The 22,708-nt window shown below is 23.6% G+C and overlaps 1 protein-coding gene across 2 annotated transcripts in view; it reads left to right on the forward strand.

The window, feature by feature from the left end:
• LOC122509176 (lysine-specific demethylase 4A-like) overlaps window positions 1-22,708 on the forward strand; it is a 56,754-nt gene that overhangs the window by 25,498 nt on the left and 8,548 nt on the right. For both annotated transcript variants that reach the window (XM_043623017.1, XM_043623009.1), the window contains exons 4-6: window positions 7,573-7,925; window positions 11,367-14,047; window positions 18,437-18,619. In XM_043623017.1, the coding sequence (XP_043478952.1) occupies window positions 7,573-7,925; window positions 11,367-14,047; window positions 18,437-18,619 (3,217 nt within the window). The remainder of the gene's footprint in view (window positions 1-7,572; window positions 7,926-11,366; window positions 14,048-18,436; window positions 18,620-22,708) is intronic.

The following is a 22,708-nucleotide window of genomic DNA, read 5'->3' on the forward strand; positions in this document are numbered from 1 at the left end:
CAAGATTTAGTTAATTTAAAGTTCTCCTATATACAATTCAATTATCTTAAATATACAATTCTTCTTCAGAATTTAATTATTAATAAAAAAGTTGAATAAACTTCTTCTCTTGAAATCAATTATTTTCATAACTAATAAAATTTTTCTTGAGAATTCAATTATTTAAAAAAAAATTTGATAAAATGCTTTTATAAATTTGAAAAATGAAAATAAAATTGGTCATAGAATACAATTATTTTCGTAAAATACAACATTCTTCCTAGGAATACAAATAAATTTTTATTTACATTGTTCAAAGGTAATTAAAATTTAAAAATTATTATAAAATAATTCCAATAATTAGTCAAATAATTAATTTTCTGAAACTAATTGAATTACTCAAAAGAATTTTTGTATAATTTAAAAAAAACTAATTAAATTTTTGATGAATTTGAATTAAAAATTTTGAACATGATTGTTTTCCCCAAAATGTTGAAAAATAATTCTAAAATATTATTATTTTTGTATGTATTTGAATTTTTGGAAATATGTTATTGAAAACACTGAAAATATTGAAAAAAAGTATCAATTTTCTTAATTTCCCTGACAAAAAATTTTTGTCATGAAATTTTCTAGATTTTACTGACAAAAAATTTGTTTCCCTGACATCTCCCTGACTCTACTGACGTTTATCCGACCGGAAATAATTTGTAGATTTAATGATAGTTTTTTCGATTTGAAAACAAATACAAGGTGATGAAGCAATTCTGACTTCATATTCGTTTTCAGCGGGTAAAAATACTACAAGACATGTAGATCTGATTTAATAAACAGGCCACTTTTATTTTTTTGTGTACCTTTGTTAATGATTTTCAATATTATTAATGCTTCTTTCTTATTTGGATATTATTCGATAATACTCGACTTGTTGTCGCAATATCTTTTTTAAGAAAGGATTAAAAGAAAATTAAGAAAGTTTAAACAATTTTACAAAAGTAGACAAAATTTTATTCAAATCATTATCTATTATTAATAATGAAACAATATAAAAGGATTATAATTATAATTTTAATGAAAAACTTTTTGCACCGTTGTGTAAGGAGTTTTACAAAACGGGCACTTTTTTGTTGGAGTATTTTTATAAATATTCCAGCATCTTTCGCAAATTTTAAAATGTCCGCATGGCATAAATAAATGAGTGGAATATAACGTCCAACAAATGCAACTTTTTAAAATAAATTGTGTCTGTTAATAATTGTAATCAAATATTTAATTTTTTAAGTTTATTAAAATTACATTGAAATTAGAGCTGTGCAAAATTCGAACCAAACAGAGTTTTATTCGGTTTTGGACGCCGAAATGTCGAATGTCGAATATTCGATATCCGAACTGGGCTAGTTCGAATGGCGAATTTTCGACATTAGAACTAAGCTAACTCGAATGTCGAATATTCGACCTAGGCGAAAAAATTCGAACAGTTCGGTTCGAATTATTTTGCACAGCTATAATTGAAATTAATTAAATTTCTGAGGAGAATTTTATTATTTATAAAAAAATAATTTAATTCTTGCGATAAATTTGACTTCTTATAAAAATAATTGAATTGTTTCGAATAATTTAATTATTAATTAAATATTAAATTTTTTCAGAAATCAAAGTTTCAAAATGCCATGCGGACATTTTAAAATTTGCGAAAGATGCTGGAATATTTATAAAAATACTCCAACAAAAAAGTGCCCGTTTTGTAAAACTCCTTACACAACGGTGCAAAAAGTTTTTCATTAAAATTATAATTATAATCCTTTTATATTGTTTCATTATTAATAATAGATAATGATTTGAATAAAATTTTGTCTACTTTTGTAAAATTGTTTAAACTTTCTTAATTTTCTTTTAATCCTTTCTTAAAAAAGATATTGCGACAACAAGTCGAGTATTATCGAATAATATCCAAATAAGAAAGAAGCATTAATAATATTGAAAATCATTAACAAAGGTACACAAAAAAATAAAAGTGGCCTGTTTATTAAATCAGATCTACATGTCTTGTAGTATTTTTACCCGCTGAAAACGAATATGAAGTCAGAATTGCTTCATCACCTTGTATTTGTTTTCAAATCGAAAAAACTATCATTAAATCTACAAATTATTTCCGGTCGGATAAACGTCAGTAGAGTCAGGGAGATGTCAGGGAAACAAATTTTTTGTCAGTAAAATCTAGAAAATTTCATGACAAAAATTTTTTGTCAGGGAAATTAAGAAAATTGATACTTTTTTTCAATATTTTCAGTGTTTTCAATAACATATTTCCAAAAATTCAAATACATACAAAAATAATAATATTTTAGAATTATTTTTCAACATTTTGGGGAAAACAATCATGTTCAAAATTTTTAATTCAAATTCATCAAAAATTTAATTAGTTTTTTTTAAATTATACAAAAATTCTTTTGAGTAATTCAATTAGTTTCAGAAAATTAATTATTTGACTAATTATTGGAATTATTTTATAATAATTTTTAAATTTTAATTACCTTTGAACAATGTAAATAAAAATTTATTTGTATTCCTAGGAAGAATGTTGTATTTTACGAAAATAATTGTATTCTATGACCAATTTTATTTTCATTTTTCAAATTTATAAAAGCATTTTATCAAATTTTTTTTTAAATAATTGAATTCTCAAGAAAAATTTTATTAGTTATGAAAATAATTGATTTCAAGAGAAGAAGTTTATTCAACTTTTTTATTAATAATTAAATTCTGAAGAAGAATTGTATATTTAAGATAATTGAATTGTATATAGGAGAACTTTAAATTAACTAAATCTTGTAAAAAATTTTGTCAAAATTTTTCAAAATAATAGAACTTTTAAAATAATTTTATTTAAATTTTTCGAAATAAATGAATTTCTCAGAACTATTTTTTCAATTCTCTGAATATATTTGAATTCTTTGGAGAAACTTCATTAAAAAAATAAAAATAATTGAATTGATATACGAAGAAATTTATAAAAATTTGGTAAGTATTTGAGTTCCTGTTAAATTTTTATTAAAATTTTGTTCAAGTAATGGAATTCTTTTGGAAAATTTTATTAAAATAGTAAATATTAAAAATAATGGAAATGAGGAAAATTTTTGAAAATAATTGAATAATTGATATTTTCTAAAATTTCAAATTGAAACCTTTGAAGTTTATCTATTTATAAAGTTGTGAACGCAACTCTTTTGAAATCTAATTAATTTTGATATTTTTAAGTAAACTTATTACTTATAAATTATTTAATGAATAATAATTGATAGTTCTTCAAGAATGAAGTTACATAAAAAGAAATTATTGTTAGAAATAGAAAAAATTGAAGGGTTTGTATTAGAATTCTTGTCAACTTCATAGTTTATGAGGCAAACAAAAAAGACCCAAAAATTCCGAATTTTTTAATAAATTCTAAAAATTTAATTTTTTCCAGTACTTTTATTAAAAATTCTTGACTTTTCCCTGTCTTACCCTGACTTGTGGCAACCCCGCATTAATTGGTTAACAAGTAAAAGTTATAATTCGGACAAATATAAACTTGAATTGCGTAACTTTTTCCATCGAAGATATTTTTGTTGCGATTTAATATTGTCTAAAGAAAAAAAAAGTTTACCCAAAGTTCGCTCAAAAATCACTCGTTCTGTTTAAATTAACCATTTTTAGTCGCTAGAAAACTCTGAAAATATTTGACAAAAAAATTGTGTCAAATTGACATTATGATGTCACATATATAATATTAAAAGCATTTTAATATAGTTTTATTATACACAAACATAAAATTTTACGAGGCAAAAAATATAAAGTTAAATAATCGCATTCAATTATTATCTGGAAAATATTATATTTTTCATATAGTATTAGAATTTTTCATTAAAAACTAATATTTTGTAAATTGTGTATATACTGTCAAGATCAAGAAATTGCTACAGCATATGTTTCTTTAAATACAGTAAATACTACTTCTGGCTCCATCTAACATGTGTACGAAGAATCTTGTACACTGTTGGGACAAATGGTAAATGAAGTTAAGGCCTAACAGTAACATAGAAAGGAAACTCGCTGCTCAAAAAAAATTCTAACAAATGAACATTCTAACACTTGGGGAATCTAACAAATAAACGTTCTAACTTTTGGACAATCTAACAAATAAACATTCTAACTTTTAATAATTCTAACAAATAAACATTCTAACTTTTGGAAATTCTAACAAATAAATATTCTAACTTTAAGAAATTCTAACAAATAAACATTCTAACTTTTAATAATTCTAACAAATAAACATTCTAACTTTTGGTAATTCTAACAAATAAACATTCGAACTTTTAGAAATTCTAACAAATAAATATTCTAACTTTTGGCTATTCTAACAAATAAACATTCTAACTTTTGGAAATTCTAACAAATAAACATTCTAACTTCTGGCTATTCGAACAAATAAACATTCTAACTTTTGGACAATCTAACAAATAAACATTCTAACTTTTAATAATTCTAACAAATAAATATTCTAACTTTTAGAAATTCTAACAAATAAACATTCTAACTTTTAATAATTCTAACAAATAAACATTCTAACTTTTGGTAATTCTAACAAATAAACATTCGAACTTTTAGAAATTCTAACAAATAAATATTCTAACTTTTGGCTATTCTAACAAATAAACATTCTAACTTTTAGAAATTCTAACAAATAAACATTCTAACTTTTAATAATTCTAACAAATAAACATTCTAACTTTTGGTAATTCTAACAAATAAACATTCTAACTTTTAATAATTCTAACAAATAAACATTCTAACTTTTGGAAATTCTAACAAATAAATATTCTAACTTTTAGAAATTCTAACAAATAAACATTCTAACTTTTAATAATTCTAACAAATAAACATTCTAACTTTTGGTAATTCTAACAAATAAACATTCTAACTTTTGGAAATTCTAACAAATAAACATTCTAACTTTTGGAAATTCTAACAAATAAACATTCTAACTTTTGAAATTCTAACAAATGGTTTTTCTAACTTTTAGAATTTAGGCCAAAATAAGGCGTCTCTTTTTTTATGTTAATGATTTAAATAATATAGATATCGTAAAGAATTTTATAAATTATAAGGTGGTTCATTTAACACAATGCAGACCTTCAGAAAAATAATTAATTAACATTCAAATAATTGAAATATTATTATTAATAGTTTTTTCTCAAAAAAAAAAATTCTAATACAAAACCTTCAATTTTTTCCATTTCTGATAGGTAGTTGAATTTTTTTATATATGTATTTAATTAATTATTAAAAATAAAGAAATTAACGAAGAAGTTTAGTTAAAAACACTAAAAAAAATTTGAATTTTGGAAAAGTTTCAAATAATTGGAAAAATTCAATTATTTTCAAAAGTAATAAAATTCTTCTCAGAAATTCAATTATATTCAAAAATTTAAAGAAATTCTCGTAAAAATTTCAATTTTCTTTATAAATAATAAAATTTTCCAAAAGAAATCAACTATTTAAAATTTTTTTTATTAAAATTCAACGCAAACGTTTAATTATTTTCAGAAATAATAAAATAATTTCATAGGAATTCTATTATTTACAAACTTTTTATAAATTTCTTCGCAATAATTCCATTATTTTCAAGAATAATCAAACTCATCGCAGAATTTCAATTATTTGAAAAAATTTTATTAAAATTCGTCGAAAGAATTTAATTATTTTTGAAAATTTTAATAAAATTTTTTGCAACTATTCAATTATTTTCATAAATCATAAATAATAAAAATCATCGAAGGATTTCAATTATTTTTAATACAATTTTATCGGAATTGCTCAAAAAATGTAATTAATTCTTAAAAATTTGATTTCAATTCTTCGAAAAAATCAATATTATTTAAAAAAGGGTTTTTTTAAATTCTTTGGAAGAATTCAATTATTTACAAAAATATTAGAATTTTTCATAGAAATTAAATTATTTTCAAATATTTTAATAAAATTCTTCGAAAGAAATCAATTATTTTAAATACAATTTAAATTAAATTTTTTTTGAAATAGTTCAATTATTCTTTTAGATTTTAATAAAATTCTTCTTAAAAATTAAATTTTTACATAAATAATTTTTCGGAAGAATTCAATTATGTCGATAAATAGAAAATTATACCCGACAATTCAATTATTTTGAGGCATTTTAATAACATTCTTTGCAAAATTCAATTATTTTCAAAAATAACAATATTCATCACAAAAATTCAATTATTTTTAAAAGTAATATTTTTTTTTTGCAAATTCAATTATTTTTAAACATTCTAATAAAATCGTTCGTAAGAATTCAATTATTTTCATAAATAATAAAATGCTGTTTAGGAATTCAATTATTTTCAAAAAAATGTCGAAAAAATCAATTATTTAACAAAATTTTTATACAATTATTCACAATTATTCATTTACTACATTTTTCATGGAAATTCAATTATTTAAAAAATTTTTTTATAAAATTCTAAACAAGAATTCAATTATTTTCAGAAATAATTAAAAAAAAACTCTATAGTTTTTCAATTATTTTCATAAATAATAAAACTCATCGTAGAATTTCAATTATTTTTAGTACAATTTTAATCAAATTCCTCGAAAAATGTAATTATTTTTAAAAATGTTATTAAAATTCGTCCAAAGAATTCAAATTATTTAAAAATTTGTTGATAAAATTCTTTATGAGAATTCAATATTAAGAAACATTCAATTATTCAATGTAAATAATTTATTTTTTGTATTTAAATAATTGAATTGTCGTAGTTTCAAATTGAAATCTTTGAAAATCTAAATTTTTCATATTTTTAACTAACAATTCTATAGAATTAATTTTTTTTCAAAAAGTTTAATTGAAATTATTCCAAGTTTTTATTTTCAAATATATATTTAATTTAAGAATTTCCGAATAATTGATGAAATTTCGTAAAATTAAATTGTAAATAAATACATTTGAAAATTCTCAAAATTTTTTTAAAAATTATTGTAAATAATTGATTTAAAGAATAATTTCGGTCATCATCATGTTTCATAATAATATTCTCATAAATTGTTGAATTTCAAAAAGATTTGAATTTAAATTTTTTGAAAATCTTAATTCCTATGGAAAAATAATAATGATTAAATATTTTTTTAAAAAAGAAGTTACTGCTTTTTTCGAATAATTTTACAGTTACTGAAATTTGTAAATGAATGTAATAGAACATTTTTTTCGTATCTAATCATTTTTAGAGTAAATCGCAGAATATGCTTTAGGGAAAAAGTAATAATTTTATCTGGAAATCAGGGAAAAACAAAATTAAATTTTTGTGGCATCTCTGATTAAAATCGAATCATTTTTAAAACATTTTATGGAAGCTATATGATAAAAAATTTGAATTATATATATGGAAGTTGTATAAAGAAATAAATTTTTGTCTCCTTTTTGAGGAAAAAAATTACTCTTTTCTACTTTTTTGATGAAAAAAAAGGTACTGTGATGCTTGAAAAGCGATATTTTTTTAATTGTTGGGTAAAAATTGAATTTAATTTGTCAACTTTCAGATATCAATTGTGGTTACGTGGAGAAGACATTGGACCTCATCCTGAAGATCCACGACAGACAGCTGCTCCCATGCCATCTCAGTTGGATTTACTTTGTAATAGTAAAAGTAATGGAGAATTGCCAGAGAGTTTTCTTTCTGCTATTCCCAAAAATAAGCGTCATACAATTCATTGCAAGAAGAATGGCCCCAGTACAAATATGGATTTGACACAGTTAGTTAAAAACCAACCAAATATTCCTCCATACGTGAAGCAATTTCTCCAGATGATGGATGATGAAGAACCAGAAGCAGAGCCGGATGAACAACAATTGGAAGTTTTGGAAGACATTTGGCTAAAAGCTGGAGAAATGGGTTTGTTTTTTTTTAACTTTACTGATTTTTCTTCCTTGAGAGAATCTTTTGCAGTTGTTAAGGGGAGGTTCTCATTGCGGAGGCCAAAATAAACACAAACTTTGACAATTTTTTGCGAGGAACGGCTATGACTTAACGATGTAATTTTTTTTTCTAAATAAAGATACTTTCTTGAACTTTTAAAATATATATTTCATTTTAAAAAAAAATGCAAAATGGCGGCCAATATGGCGCATCTAGAAAATAATGTTTTATTAAATAGGGAAAACGGTGGGCATTCTATACTGCGCAATTTTTAGTCTAAAACAAAAACTCAAAAATTTTTATAAAGGTGACATCCTAAAGAATAGGTTATACCTAAAAAATAGTTAAAAAGTTAATAAAATGTCAAATGGCGAACACATTTTTAAAAAAACTGCGTTTTTGCATTATTTTTCCATATTTGACCTCTTGTAAAAATCTCTATTGTTAACAATTTTATCATATTATAGGTATAACCCCAGTAGAATTTAGTTACCTTTAATTAGCCGCAAACCCGAAGTTGATTGATTAAATAGTTTAGACGCTACGATGCCCACCAGTTTGAAAAATCTTGTTTCGAGAAAACCGCGTTTAAAGTTTGAGAAACATTTTTGTGCAATAATTTTATTCTTTGCAATTCTTTGTTCAATTTGCGTATATGATAAATATCTATAGGTATTTAGGGTCGCTCTTTACGATTCTGAGGTCAGATTTGCAAAATTTTTAAAAATTGATTCGATTTGCCTGACATTTGTTACTCAGTGCTCGGGACGGCGGTGAGTTCAAGACTCCATAAAAACGAAAATATTCTTCGGATCAAAAAATCGCTATACACACATATTCTACATATATATAGCTTTAAAAAAATACAATAAAAAAGAAATCAATTTTTTTGACTCCCGCAATGGGAACCTCCCCTTAACATTAATTTGTATAAACGCAATAAATAGTATTATTTTTATCTAATATATTTCATTGTAATGTAAAAGAGGGAATAATTTAGAGCAATTATGATATTCAAAGTACAAAATTTTCTCTTGAGAACAAGATCTCTATTCTTTATGAAATGACAGAATTGCCACGCAACCTGAAAACTTGGAAATGTCACGGAATTTTATAAACCTTGAAAAAACCTGAAAAAGTCGGGAATTTTTATTGGAATCCTTGAAAATTATTGTTTTCTAAAGTAATTGTGCTTATTCTTGAAATCTAATTTTTCTTAAATATTTCAAAATTAATTCAATTTTAAAAAAAGGTGTTTACAATTTTCATTAAACATCAAAAGGTTGTAATTTGAAATTTTGTAAAATTTGAATTTTGAATGAATTAAATAACAAAAGTTTCACAGGAATTCAATTATTTACAAATTATTCATTTTTTTCGCAATAATTCAATTATTTTCATAAATAATAAAACTCATCGCAGAATTTCAATTATTTTCACTACCATTTTTAATCTAATTTCTCGAAAAATGTAATTATTCTTAAAAATTTTATTAAAATTCATTAAATAGTTTTGAATTATTTTAAAAATCTTTGCTATAATTTATTTAATAGAATTTAAGTATTATTGTCAATACATTTTTAATGAAATTTCTTGAAAAAATTATATTATTTTCAAAAATTCTAATGAAATTCCTTTTAACAATTCAATTTTTTTTCAAATTAATATTAATAAAATTCTTCTCACAAATTCAATTATGTTGAAATGTTTAAAAAAATTATATTAAAAATTTCAATTATCTTTATAAATAATAAAATTTTTCTCCAAAATTCAATTACTTTCAAAAATTCTAATGAAATTCTTTTTAACAATTCAATTTTTTTCAAAATAATTTTAATAAAATTCTTCGTAGAAATTTTATTGATTTCAATAATTTATCAAAATTCAATTGATTTCAATCTCTACTATTTCAATAAAATTTCACAAAACAATTCAATTATTTAAAAAGAAATATTAAAATTCGTCTCAATAAGAATTCAATTATTTTAAAAAGTAATAAAATTCTTCGCAGAAATTTAATTATGGTGAAAAGTTTTAAAAAATTCTATTCAAAATTTCAATTATTTTTATAAATAATAAAATTTTTCTCCAAAATTTAATTATTTTCAAAAATTTTAATAAAATTCTTTGCAAAATTACAGAATTGAAAAGATTAAAAAAAAAAAAAAAAAAGATTAAATTATTTTTAATACAATTTTAATCTAATTTCTTGAAAAATGAAATTATTCTTAAAACTGTTATTAAAATTTGTAAAAAGAATTTTTTAAAAAACATTCACTCCTTCAATAAATTATGTATTTTTTTATTTAAGTAATTGAATTCTCGTAAAATTTTCTAATAAAAATTGATTTAAACAAATTTCACTTAAAATTTTAGATAATAATTGAATATTAAACTCTATAAATTGAGTACCTGCATGCAACAACTCGCCGAGCGCTCGGACGCAAGCGCTAGTACCAGTCGGGGAGCAGTGAGCGCCTCTGCGCCACTCACTGACACCCGACTGGTATTAGAGAGTGCGTCCGAGCGCTCGGCGAGTTGTTGCATGCAGATACTCAATTTGAATGTTTGAATTTTTCATACTTCTAACTATAAAAATTGTGTAGATTTAATTTTTCTTGAAAAAGTTAAATTGAATTTTTTTAAAGTTATTTGAAGTTTTTATTTTCTAATATACAATTGAAGAATTTCCGAATAGTCGATGAAATTTCGTAAAATTGAATTGTAAACAAAGATTTGAATATTTTCAAAGAAATTTTTCAAAAATTATTCAAAATAATTCATTTAAAAAAGAATTTTAGTTAAAAAATTCTGGAAAACAATAAGTGAATTGAAGTGATGAAAGTAATTTTAAATAAGTTACAGTAACAATATTCTTGTAATATAAAATAATAATTTTTTCACTCGTTGATTTTTAAGGAAAAATCGGATTGTGCAGTCAAAATAAAAGTTAGTCCAATGTCACAATTTCGTAATTTAAAAGAAAAAGACAGATTAAATTTTTAATTCGTTTTGGTGGAAAGGCGAAGAATTTAAGTTTGAACATTTAAAACGATTGAAAGTTGCATTTGAATGAAAATTACAATTTTCTGTCAATAAGAAACATTTGTTAAATTTTAGGTTATTTAATCATTTATTATTAACAAAAAAGTATTTTAAAAAAATATAACAATGCGGAATACAGTATTATATGAAAGTTTCCAATTTGTAAAAATTTATTGGAATTATTTAATTTTGTAAAATATAAATGTATTTTTAAAAATCTGGAAAAATTGCATTTTTTAACCTGGAAAAGTCTGGGAATTTGAAATGAGAAAAAGCGTGGCAACCCTGAATGAACATAACTTTTATTATAAAATTTCTTCTTCTGAATATTAAAGTCTATCATTATTTAATTTAATGTTTTTTTTTATTTAGATGTGGATGAGGCATCAGTCTTTGACGATGGATATAACCGTAAGAAAGGAAAAAAAAGAAAGAAAAAGTTACTTTCAGAAAAGGAAAAGCCTAAAACAAGAAAATCAGCTCTTAAGTCAAGAGTTAATTCTGAAAGCAGCTCAACAGAGGAAAAATTGAATACAACGGATGATATGCTATCTCCTGGTTCAACAAAATTTTCAAATACAAGTGCATCTGAAAATGATGATAAGGAAAAGTTATTAAAATATGTTCCTCCAAAAGAGAAATGTCAGAAAGGAAGACCGGGCCGTAAAAAGAAGTTCTCTGATGAAACGGCTAAAGATAAGAAATCGAAGATTGCAGTAAATAAAAAACTAAAGCAGTCAAGAGCAATAAAAAATAAAGGCAAGTTTTCTGACAGTGAGTTATTTAATAGCAGCGAACCATTAGACGTGTCAGATGCTGATGTTCAGCGAAAACTAATGGCAATGCCCAGTCTTTCTGCCTATAAGAATACTGCAATAGCAAACTCCAGTTCTCAAACTGAAATCTCATCAGAAGTATCTTCTTCAGAAACTGATGTTGAAATTAAGCCTAACATAAATAATCTTCAAAATGATTCTTTATCGCTAAACATCACTTCAATAGAAAGCAGCATTGATATTGATGATAAATCTTCAATTAATGCTATTGTTTCTGGTATTAAACCAACAGCTGATAACAATTTTGCTAAAATAACTAAAATCAATGATGATTTTAAAACTATCTCCGAGATTAAAATGTGTAAGCCTACAATTTTAAAGCGACCAAGTTGTGCAATGCAAAGGAAGAGAATGAAAAATATCCCGAATATGAAAGACAGTACACCTCTAGTCAATTTGGAGTCTCCGCAACAATATAATTGTACAAATATAAAAGATTCCTGCATTATTAACGAGCAGTCAATGGCTTATGGTAGAAATAACATATTGAAAGCACCTAAACTTAATTTACCTGTGAACAAACAAGATCAGCGACAAATGCCGAAACTTGAATCGGAGAAATTAATTCAAGAAAACAAGAATTTTAGTAGATTGATCGATAAAGCTTACATTCTTCCTCCAAAAGTATGGAATCCGTCACAAAATTCTCACTTGATATCATCAAATAATGTGGCTTATTTACCGAGTACTACAACCATCACCAAATGTAATCATCCAAGTCAATCAGGTTTTATAAATCAGTCACCAGGTTTAAACCAATCGTCAATTTCGAATCAACCGACAGCAATGAGTACACCATCGATATTAAATCAACCGACGATGTCGAGTCAATCTTCAATGTCGAACCAGACTCCATACATGATTCAGTCTTCTTGTTCCAATCAGTTGTACAACACTGGCCAAGTTTCAATTTCTAATCAACCATGTGCATCAAATCAGTTTGTACCTATAAATTGCAGTCAATCTATGCCCATGTCAAGCAATCAAAGGATAGATTTACTCAAACCGAGTGTTCCCTCTCAACGAACTCCCGATAATCGAATCTATCAAAAGACCAAAAAAATGCTTATAGTAGAACCGGTACCAATTAATTACTCAAAAACCTCCAATGACGATGCAAAAAATGTCATTAGAAAGTTTATTCAACCTGAATCTCAAAGGCTCTTCAGTTCAATCCTCGACTCGGATAATAAATGTAATACCTCCATTGCATTATTGCCCAATAATCAAGAAAAGTTTTCCTCTCCTTCAACCACTGGCATTTCACCGCCCATTAAAATACCAAAGCCTCTGCTGACCGCAACAACAATAACACCGACAAATATTCCAAAATATCCCATTGCTATCGATTATCTAAAACATCAAAAATCGCCAAACATATGTCAAATGATTAATCAGAAAAAACCACCACCCTCCTTATTACGAATATCAAAGCCAATTCAAAAGAACATGAACAAGTCGATACTTCCAACAAAAGACTATAAACCTCCAACTTTTCTCAATTCATTTAAATCCGACGATGATAACGACGATGACGTAATAATTGAAGAAATAGGACCCAAACCAATATCCATTGAAAAATTAAAAATTATGTCCAAATGTTCAATAGCAACACAAGTTAATAATTTGCCTGAAAATAATATTTTTTTAAATAGTTCAACAAGTAGTGGTATTATTAAACCATCGATTGACATGAATCGAACAATTTTTAAGCCTACTGAAAACTTTGAAAAAAATGAACCAAAGACTGTAGAATTAGAGGATAATGAATTTCCAGAGTGTAGAAATAATTACTATGATTATCTATCGCAGAACACTCAGCATAAGATACAAAATAAGGCTCCAAGTATAATAGCCTCGATGGAATCGAAAAGTCGAAGAAAATCAAAAGAGAAGCCAAAAAAATTTGTCGCTAATCGAATAATAGATGCATCAGTTTCAAAAGTCAATAGTCTGTCGCCATCGTTGGGCTCTTATGGAAAAAATATTCCACCTGTTAATAGCTCGATTATCCCAGGACATGTTTCAGAAATGCTCTATCCAAATGTACCGGATAATAATAGTTTACAGACATTCAACGATTATTGGAGTGCACAAATTTCGCACTGTGCAGTTTGTGCACCTTTCGCTTTAGCTAAAAGTCAATGCAATAGTCAGATGTCTTCAGATTGGAAGTATTCTACACCTACAGTATTACCCGAAAGTTCTCCAATTTGGGTGAGTAACAATTGTTATCAATATCTAATTTTAATTTAATATTTCAAAATTAATTGAATTTTAAAAGAGTTGCGTTTACAATTTTCATAAATACATGAAATTCAAAACTATGAAATGAGGCGCATGATTATTCCCCAAATGTCATTTTACCGAATTGCATTTATCCGAAATGTTATTTTAACGAAATGTCACTTTTGCGAAACGCCATTTTTACGAATTGACACTTTTGCGAAAAGTCATTTTTGCGAAATATTTGTAATAATTTGTAAAAATGGTAGTTCGCATAAATGACAATTCGCAAAACTGACAATTCGAAAAAATGACTTTTCTCAAAAGTGACAATTCGTAAAAATGGCAATTCGCAAAAATGATATTTCGCAAAAATGACTTTTCGCAAATGTGTCAATTCGTAAAAAATGGCGATTCGCAAAAGTGACATTTCGTTAAAATAACAGTTCGAATAAATGCAATTCGTTAAAATGACAGTTCGGTAAAATGACATTTGGGGAATAATCATGCGCCTCGTATGAAATTCATTAAATTCATTTTGAAAAATATAAAAAAAAAAAAAATTATTTTAATTTAAAAAAATAAAAAAATAAATTTTAAAATTAAATTAAATTTAAATAATTTAATTTAATTTTTTAATATTTAATTTTTTTTTTAAATTTTGTAAAATTTCAATTTTAAATGAATTTAATTAAAAATTTTATAAAACCTAGATTAAAAAAAAATGTAATAACTAAAATTCTTCTGAAAATTCGCGCGCGGCTCTCACTCACTTTTTTAAAAATAAAATTAGCAATTTTAATAATAATAGAACGTAAAAATTTTTTTTTAAAATAAAATATGAATTGGAATATATAGTTTTAATATTATTGTAATTATAATAATCATATATTCTGACATAGAGAATTCAGGGAAAAGTCAGAAATTTTTATTAAAAGTACCTACTGAAAAAAAATTTAATTTTTAGAATTTATAACAAAATTCTGAATTTTTGGGGCTTTTTTACTTGACTTATAAACTATGAAATTACCACGAATTCTAATAAAAAACCTTTTTTTTCAATTTCTAACAAAAATTTCTTTTTATATAACTTAAATCTTGAACAATTATCATAAAGTAAATAAATTATTTAATGAATAATTTTACAAATATTTCAAAATTAATTCAATTTTAAAAGAGTTGCGTTTACAATTTTCATAAGTATATGAACTTCAAACGGGTTTAATTTGAAATTTGATAAAATTTCAATTTTAATGAATTTAATTAGAAATTTTAATGAACTTAGATTTTTTAAAAATTTTAATAATTCAAAATTTTCTAAAATTAGTTAAATTTGTCAATATATATTTAATAAATTGAATTTTGAGACAATTACAAATGATTTTAGAAATTCAATTCTTTTCAAAAATAGTAAAATTCTTCTCAAAAATTCAATTATTTTCAAAAATTTTAATGAAATTCTTTGTAACAATTTAATTTTTTCAGAATAATTTAAATACAATTCTTCATAGAAATTTAATTAATTTCAAAAATTTGTAAAAATCCAATTATTTTCAATGTCTATTTCAATAAAATTTCACAAAAGAATTCAATTATATTAAAAAAGAAATTTTAATAAAATTCGTCTCAATAATCCAATTATTTCCAAAAAAAACAATATAATTCTTCGCAGAAATTCAATTATGTTCAAAAATTTACAAAATTTCAATTATCTTTATAAATAATAAATTTTTTCTCCGAAATTCAATGATTTTCAAAAATTTTAATATAATTCTTGGCAGAATTTCAATTATTTTTAATACAATTTTCATAAAATTTCTCGAAAAATGAAATTATTCTTAAAAATTTTATTTAAATTTGTCAAGAGAATTCAACTATTTAGAAATTTGTTGATAAAATTCTTTATGAAAATTCAATTTTAAGAAACATTCAATATAATAAAATATTTATTTTTGTATTTAAATAATAATTGAATTCTCGTAGAATTTTCTAATAAATATTGATTTAAAAATGTATTTCAGTTTAAATTTTAGATTATAATTGAATATTATTTTTTTTTATTGTTTATACTCCTGCCCTATTGGCCTTACGCACTTCGACAAGAGTCCCCGAGAAATACTTTTTGGATTAAGCATAACCATTCTACTTAGAAATTTTCTATATATTAACCTAATTTGCGTCTACAGCCGACTTTTATTAGGAGTACTCGCATTCCGCCTGGACCACCCGACAATGGGTTTTCTCGCCAGAAAAGAGGGAACTGTAGAAAACCTCTCCTGAGTACAACCGGTTTATCGACAGTCGAGTTCTAATGGTGTGTACCGGACAATAATCGACGGTGCACATCATTATACCTCGACGTCAAATTTTTTTATTTCTGTCAATAATTTCTTTTCAAATAACTAAAAAACTTAAATTTTTCAGAAGTTATAAATGTTTGCAGAAATTCAATTATTTCCAAAAGTAATAAGATTCTTCTACGGAATTCAATTATTTTAAAGAATTTTAATAACATTTTGCGGAAACATATAATTATTTTCATAAATAATACAAATTTCACAGGAATTCGATTATTTACAAATTTTTTCGCAATGATTCCATTATTTTCATAAATAATAAACTTTTTTACAGAGATTTAATTATTTTCGTAAGAAATAAAATTCTTTTTAGGAATTTAATTATTTCCATAAATAATAAAACTCATTGTAAAATTTCAATTATTTTCAATCCAATTTCAATCGAATTCCACGAAAAATGTAATTATTCTTAAAAATTTTATTAAAATTCGTCGAAAGAATTGAATTATTTAAAAATTTGTTGATAAAATTCTTTATGATAATTCAATTTTAAGAAATATTCAATTATTCAATAACTATTTATTTTTATATTCATTTAAATAATTGAATTCTTGTAGAATTTTATAATGAAAGTTAATTTATAATTATAAAATAATGATTTTATCACTCGATCAAATATTTTTGGTAAAAAATTAATCGTTTTGCTTCAATTTCTCTTATTTTTACAAATAAATAGCATTAACAATTAAATTTGATGAAAATATTTTAATAAAAGAATAAAACGTTTTTAAAACTTGTTTAAATAAAGCTTGCTAAATTTTTTTTAAAGATTTTTATTTCTGTCCAAAAATGTTATTGTTTATTAAAATTGTTTAAATAACTAAGAGAAATTATCGCAAAACATCAGTTTCATTAAAAGAAACATTAATAAACATAACTTTGCCTAAAGTGAAATTGTTTATAAAAATAATAGTTATTTGCAAAATTTCTTTTTCATAAGGATAATTTCTAGGCGATTTAGGAGAAACATTAATTGTAAAAAATTTTATTTACCTACTTGTGTCCAAAAATGTCCTTACAGTGCAATTGTTTCTTAAAATTGTTTAAATAATTAAGAAAAATTATTGCAAAACATACGAATTTTATTAAAACAAACATTAATCGCAGTTAGCTGAAGTAAATTTATAAAGCAAACAAATTATTTTTAGTCATATCTTTGCCTACAGTGTAATTGTTTATATAATTTGTTTATAACAATTTGTAATCTTAGAAACAATTTTTTTTACTATTTACTCACCTCCAGACATAAAATGTATGCAATATTAAGTTTGTAAAAAAAATGTTGTTTAAAATATATTGAAAAGTTTAAAAAATCATTTTTTTACACTTTACATTAACATTAAAAATTTATAAAACAAAATTCAAAAAATTGACTTTCTCAGATCTTTTTAGAATTCAGTTCTAAATTTGAGGGAAAAAAATTTTTCATTTGGTTAAAAATTGTGGTCTAAAAGTTAATTTATACTAAATTTTGTCTTTTTATTCCACTGTTGAGAGCAGCGAGCGCAGTCACAAAAATATTAATAACTTTTGACCTAATAATAATAATTGACCAGAAAAAATATGAAATTAGGCGAAGATGTTTATTTTATTTCTATTTGTTTATAGTAATTGTTGTTATTTTAAATAAATTATACAAAATCTAATAAATATTTTTTGTTCGAAGGTATGATTATTGTATATTACTCATATCAAATTTTATTATTTCATTAAATAGAACGGTAGGAAATCTTTTTTTAATAATTAGATGCCTAAAAATTGTTTAAACAATAAATCTTAAAAAATTAAAATTTTGCAAAATCAACCTTGGGGTCATATTTTAGTACGAAAAGAACAAGCTTTTATTTAAACAGTTACCAAACTTTTTATGTTAGAGTAACTTTTGTTAAAATTCTTTTTCTGTGCCGATTACAAAAAGTTTGACACATAAATAATTTTTGTTAACCAATTACATAAATTTATTTATAATACTTTGTTACATATGGTTGGACTCTATATTCTAATAATTGGAAATTTTTTAAAGGTTTCCTCAAGACTGTTTGCTGCGAATTCGAAAGAACAAAATATAGAACCAGAGAACAGTAAACTTCTTAGATGCAGAGAGTGTCATGTAACAGTTCACGCATCTTGTTATGGTGTTACTGTAATTTCTAACGATTCTCAAAGTTGGGCATGTGATAAGTGTAAGGCTGGAAAAAAGACACAGGTGAGACATTTAACTTATATTATAATAATGAATTATTTTATTTATATTTAAACATATTTAAACAAATATTATGTTAACAATATATTTCCTCATGTTTTGTACACATAACCTAACTTTTATACTAATCAATTTCTTAATATCAGTGAATGGAGTTAGTATAAGGAGACCGAACGACATTCACAATCAGGCAAAGTGGCCGCATTTTTTCTTATCGTTATTCCTATGGGCTCACTTCTACCGATAGAAGCGCCCCCAACGGGGAAAAGTGTCACTAATAATCGTCTGTTATTGTTATTGTACAGTACAGTTAGTGTTGTTTTCAAGTAGTTAACAATTATTATTATTAATTATCTTAAAATTATAAGATATTATTATATAATAAATATGAATTTTAAAAGTGCTCGGCTGGAAATGAACAGAGATAATAAGTACAAGATGCGACATTAACATTGCGATTAACATTATGATTTAATTAATTTAATTAATTTTTATTAAAATTATGGGGACGCAGTAAGGTGGTCTGCATTTGAATTGTTAAAATATTGTCAGCATCGAATTTTAATTTCCATAAACGTTATTTAATATAACTGCAATAATTTTAATTTGAGTAAATTATTATTGAATAGAAGTAGTATTGAAATTAATCCTGAAGTGAGTTATTTTTAATTTAACCAAATTGCAGAATGTGAGAATTTTCTCGTAAAAGAATAGTAAACATATATATAACATAAAGTTGAATAAATTTGGAATAGTTAAAACTTTAGGAAGTGAGTAATTTTGCTCAAAAGAAATTTGATGTAAATGGATTATTAGAATAATAACGTATAAGATTTTCTACTTGTTTTAATTTTTGTAAAGCAAAATTTTTATTAAATTGAAATTTTTAAATCTATAATATATATGTATCGAAATTGTACTGTAATAATTCTAATTAAAAATTCTGATGACCTTAATTTTTGCATCGCAGCATTTCTATATTATCGAATTTTTATGTGACGTAAATGTAATCGAATTGTAGTCTTACAGAATTTAAATTTAACAAAATGTTGGTGTACAACCATTAATATATAGTTGCAATTACATTTAAAAAAAATTTTCATTTAACCAAATTTTTATTTAACCATATTTGTAGGTAACCTAATTTTCTTATGAGTGAATATCCAAAATACGGAATTTATAAAACATTGAATTTTTAAAACGTCGAATTTCTACAGCACTAAACTTTAACAGTGTTGAAGTTTTATTTTGTTTTAACTTTTTTGTCACTATAGAGTTTACTATCTATGTTGTTAGACGGTAAGGTAGATTAAAATTGCGCGCGAAATTTGATTTAAGATGTGATTTCAAATTTCCCGCACAATTTAAATCAACCATATCAATAAGAATTATAGAGAGGAAACTCTTGTGACAAACAAAGTTAAGACAAATGAAAATTCGACATTCTAAAAGTGATAATTCGTAAAAGTGACAATTCGCAAAAATGACTTTTCGAAACAATAACGATTCATAAAAATGACAATTCGTAAAAATGCAATTCGGTAAAATGACAGTTCGGTCAAATGACATTTGTGGAATAATCATGTGCCTCGGATTCATCATGGGCGTTCGGTCTCCTTATATACTACTCCATGTATCAGTGTAATGTTTAAGCAATTTGTCATGTAGCCCCGGGCAAGCCTGAAAATATTTTATATTTTAATTATTGGACTTGATAAAGTAACATCCAACTGTGTCTTAAACAATGTAAATAGACAATGTAATAGAAATAAATTGAAAAATCTATTTAATATTCACATAAAGTCAACATAAAATACGGTTTTATAAGACGTTCAATGTGACGTACATACATTTTTTAAAGTGTCCGGACACTTTCAGGGTTTTAGAAAATTCAAGTATTTTCAAAAAAGAAAATGAAAAAACCCAGTCAATATTTTAAAAATAAAAGTTAAACTGTATTACAATAACACTTGTAATAAGTGTCAAGCAAAATGAGTAGATTTTTAAAATTAGTTCGCCATATTGGATCCGCCATTTTGAATTTTGAAAGTTTAATTGAAAATTGTGCACCAGCGAATTAGAAAATATTCACATACCGAGTTTTATGAAAAACTAACAAGTTTTTACGATTTCCAAAACCCGTCTAGGATTTTTCGAAAAGAAATCAACTTCAGTCGCCTATTTTAACCTTAATGGGTTAAAATGTTGTAGGTAATTCATGTTTTGCGGATGCTAAATCTACAAAAGATTGAGCTCTTTCTATATTCTTCGTTTTTTCTGCGTTGTTCTTTCTATTTATTCCTGTATATAAGACAGTGCAGGGTTGCCACGCAACTTGGAAACCTGGAAAACCTGGAAATGTCAGGGAATTTTTATAAACCTTGAAAAAACCTGGAAAAGTCAGGGAATTTTGATTGGAATCCCGGAAAATTATTGTTTTCTAAAGTTATTGTGCTTATTCTTGAAATCTAATTTTTCTTTAATTCAATTTTCTTAACTCAATTTTAAAAGAGTTGCCTTTACAATATTTCTTCGCAATAATTCAATTATTTTCAAAAATAATCAAAAAATTTATAGATTTACAATTATTTTCATAAATAATAAAACTCATCGCAAAATTTCAATTATTTTTAATACAATTTTAATGGAATTTCTCTAAAAACGTAAAATTATTCTTAAAAATTTTATTCAAATTCATCAAAGAAATTCAATTATTTTCAAAAGTAATAAAATTCTTCACAGAAATTCAATTTTATTGTCAAAAGTTTAAAAAAATTTATCGTCAAAATTTCAATTATTTATCTTTATAAATATTACAATTTTTATCCAAAATTCAATTATTTTCAAACATTTTAATGAAATTCTTTTTAACAAATTGAATTTTTTTTTTCAAAAATTCTCCTCCAGTAAATGATTTTCAATATCTACTATTTTAATAAAATTTATAAATTTTCTTCGCAATAAATCTATTATTTTCAAAAATATTCAATTTATGTTTACAGAGATTAAATTATTTTTATAAATATGTAATACAATTTTTTACAGGTATTCAATTATTATTTTCGTAGATACTAAATCTCATTGCAGAATTTCATTTATTTTTTATACAATTTTAATTAAATTCCTCGAAAAATGTGATTATTCTTAAAATTTTATTAAAATTCGTCAAAATAATGGAATTATTTAAAAATTTGTTAATAAAGTTTTTTATGAGAATTCAATTTTGAGAAACATTCAATTATTCAATAAATTATTTATTTTTGTATCAAAAATAATTAGGTATTTAAAAAGAAATATTATTAAAAAATTCGTCTCAAGAATTCAATTATTTTCAAAAATAATAAAATTCTTAGCAGAAATTTAATTATGGTCAAAAGTTTAAAAAAAGTTACAGTCAAAATTTCAATTATTATTATAATATTAAAATTTTTCTCTAAAATTCAATTATTTTAAAAAATTTTAATAAAATTCTTGGCAATATTTCAATTATTTAAAAAAAAGTTAATAAAATTCTTGACAAAATTGCAATTATTTTCAAAAACTTTTTTCAATTCAATGAAATTTTTTTACAGAGATTAAATTATTTTTAATACATTTTTAATCTAATTTCTCGAAAAATGAAATTATTTTTAAAAATTTTATTTAAATTCGTCAAAAGAATTTTAATTACCTGTTTAAAAATTTGTTGATAAAATTCTTTAAATGAGAGTTAAGTTTTAAAAAACATTCAATTCTTCAATAAATTATTTTTTTTGTATTTAGATAATTTAATTGTCGTAGAATTTTCTAATAATAATTGATTCAAATATAAATTTCAGTTAAAACTTTGGATAATAATTGAGTTTTGAAAAGGTTTCAAATTATAATTTTTGAATGTTTGAATTTTTCATACTTTTAACTTAAAATTGTGTAGATTTAATTTTTTTTGTAAAAGTTGAATTGAATTTTTTTGAAGTTATTTGAAGTTTTTATTTTCTAATATATATTTGATTGAAGAATTTCCGAATACCTGAATAATCGATGTAATTTCGTAAAATTGAATTGTAAACAAAAGGATTTGAAAATTATGTTGAAAGAAATTTTTCAGAAATT

This window comes from Leptopilina heterotoma, unplaced genomic scaffold (assembly GCF_015476425.1).
Source record: "Leptopilina heterotoma isolate Lh14 unplaced genomic scaffold, ASM1547642v1 Lhet_115, whole genome shotgun sequence".
Lineage (NCBI taxonomy): Eukaryota > Metazoa > Arthropoda > Insecta > Hymenoptera > Figitidae > Leptopilina > Leptopilina heterotoma.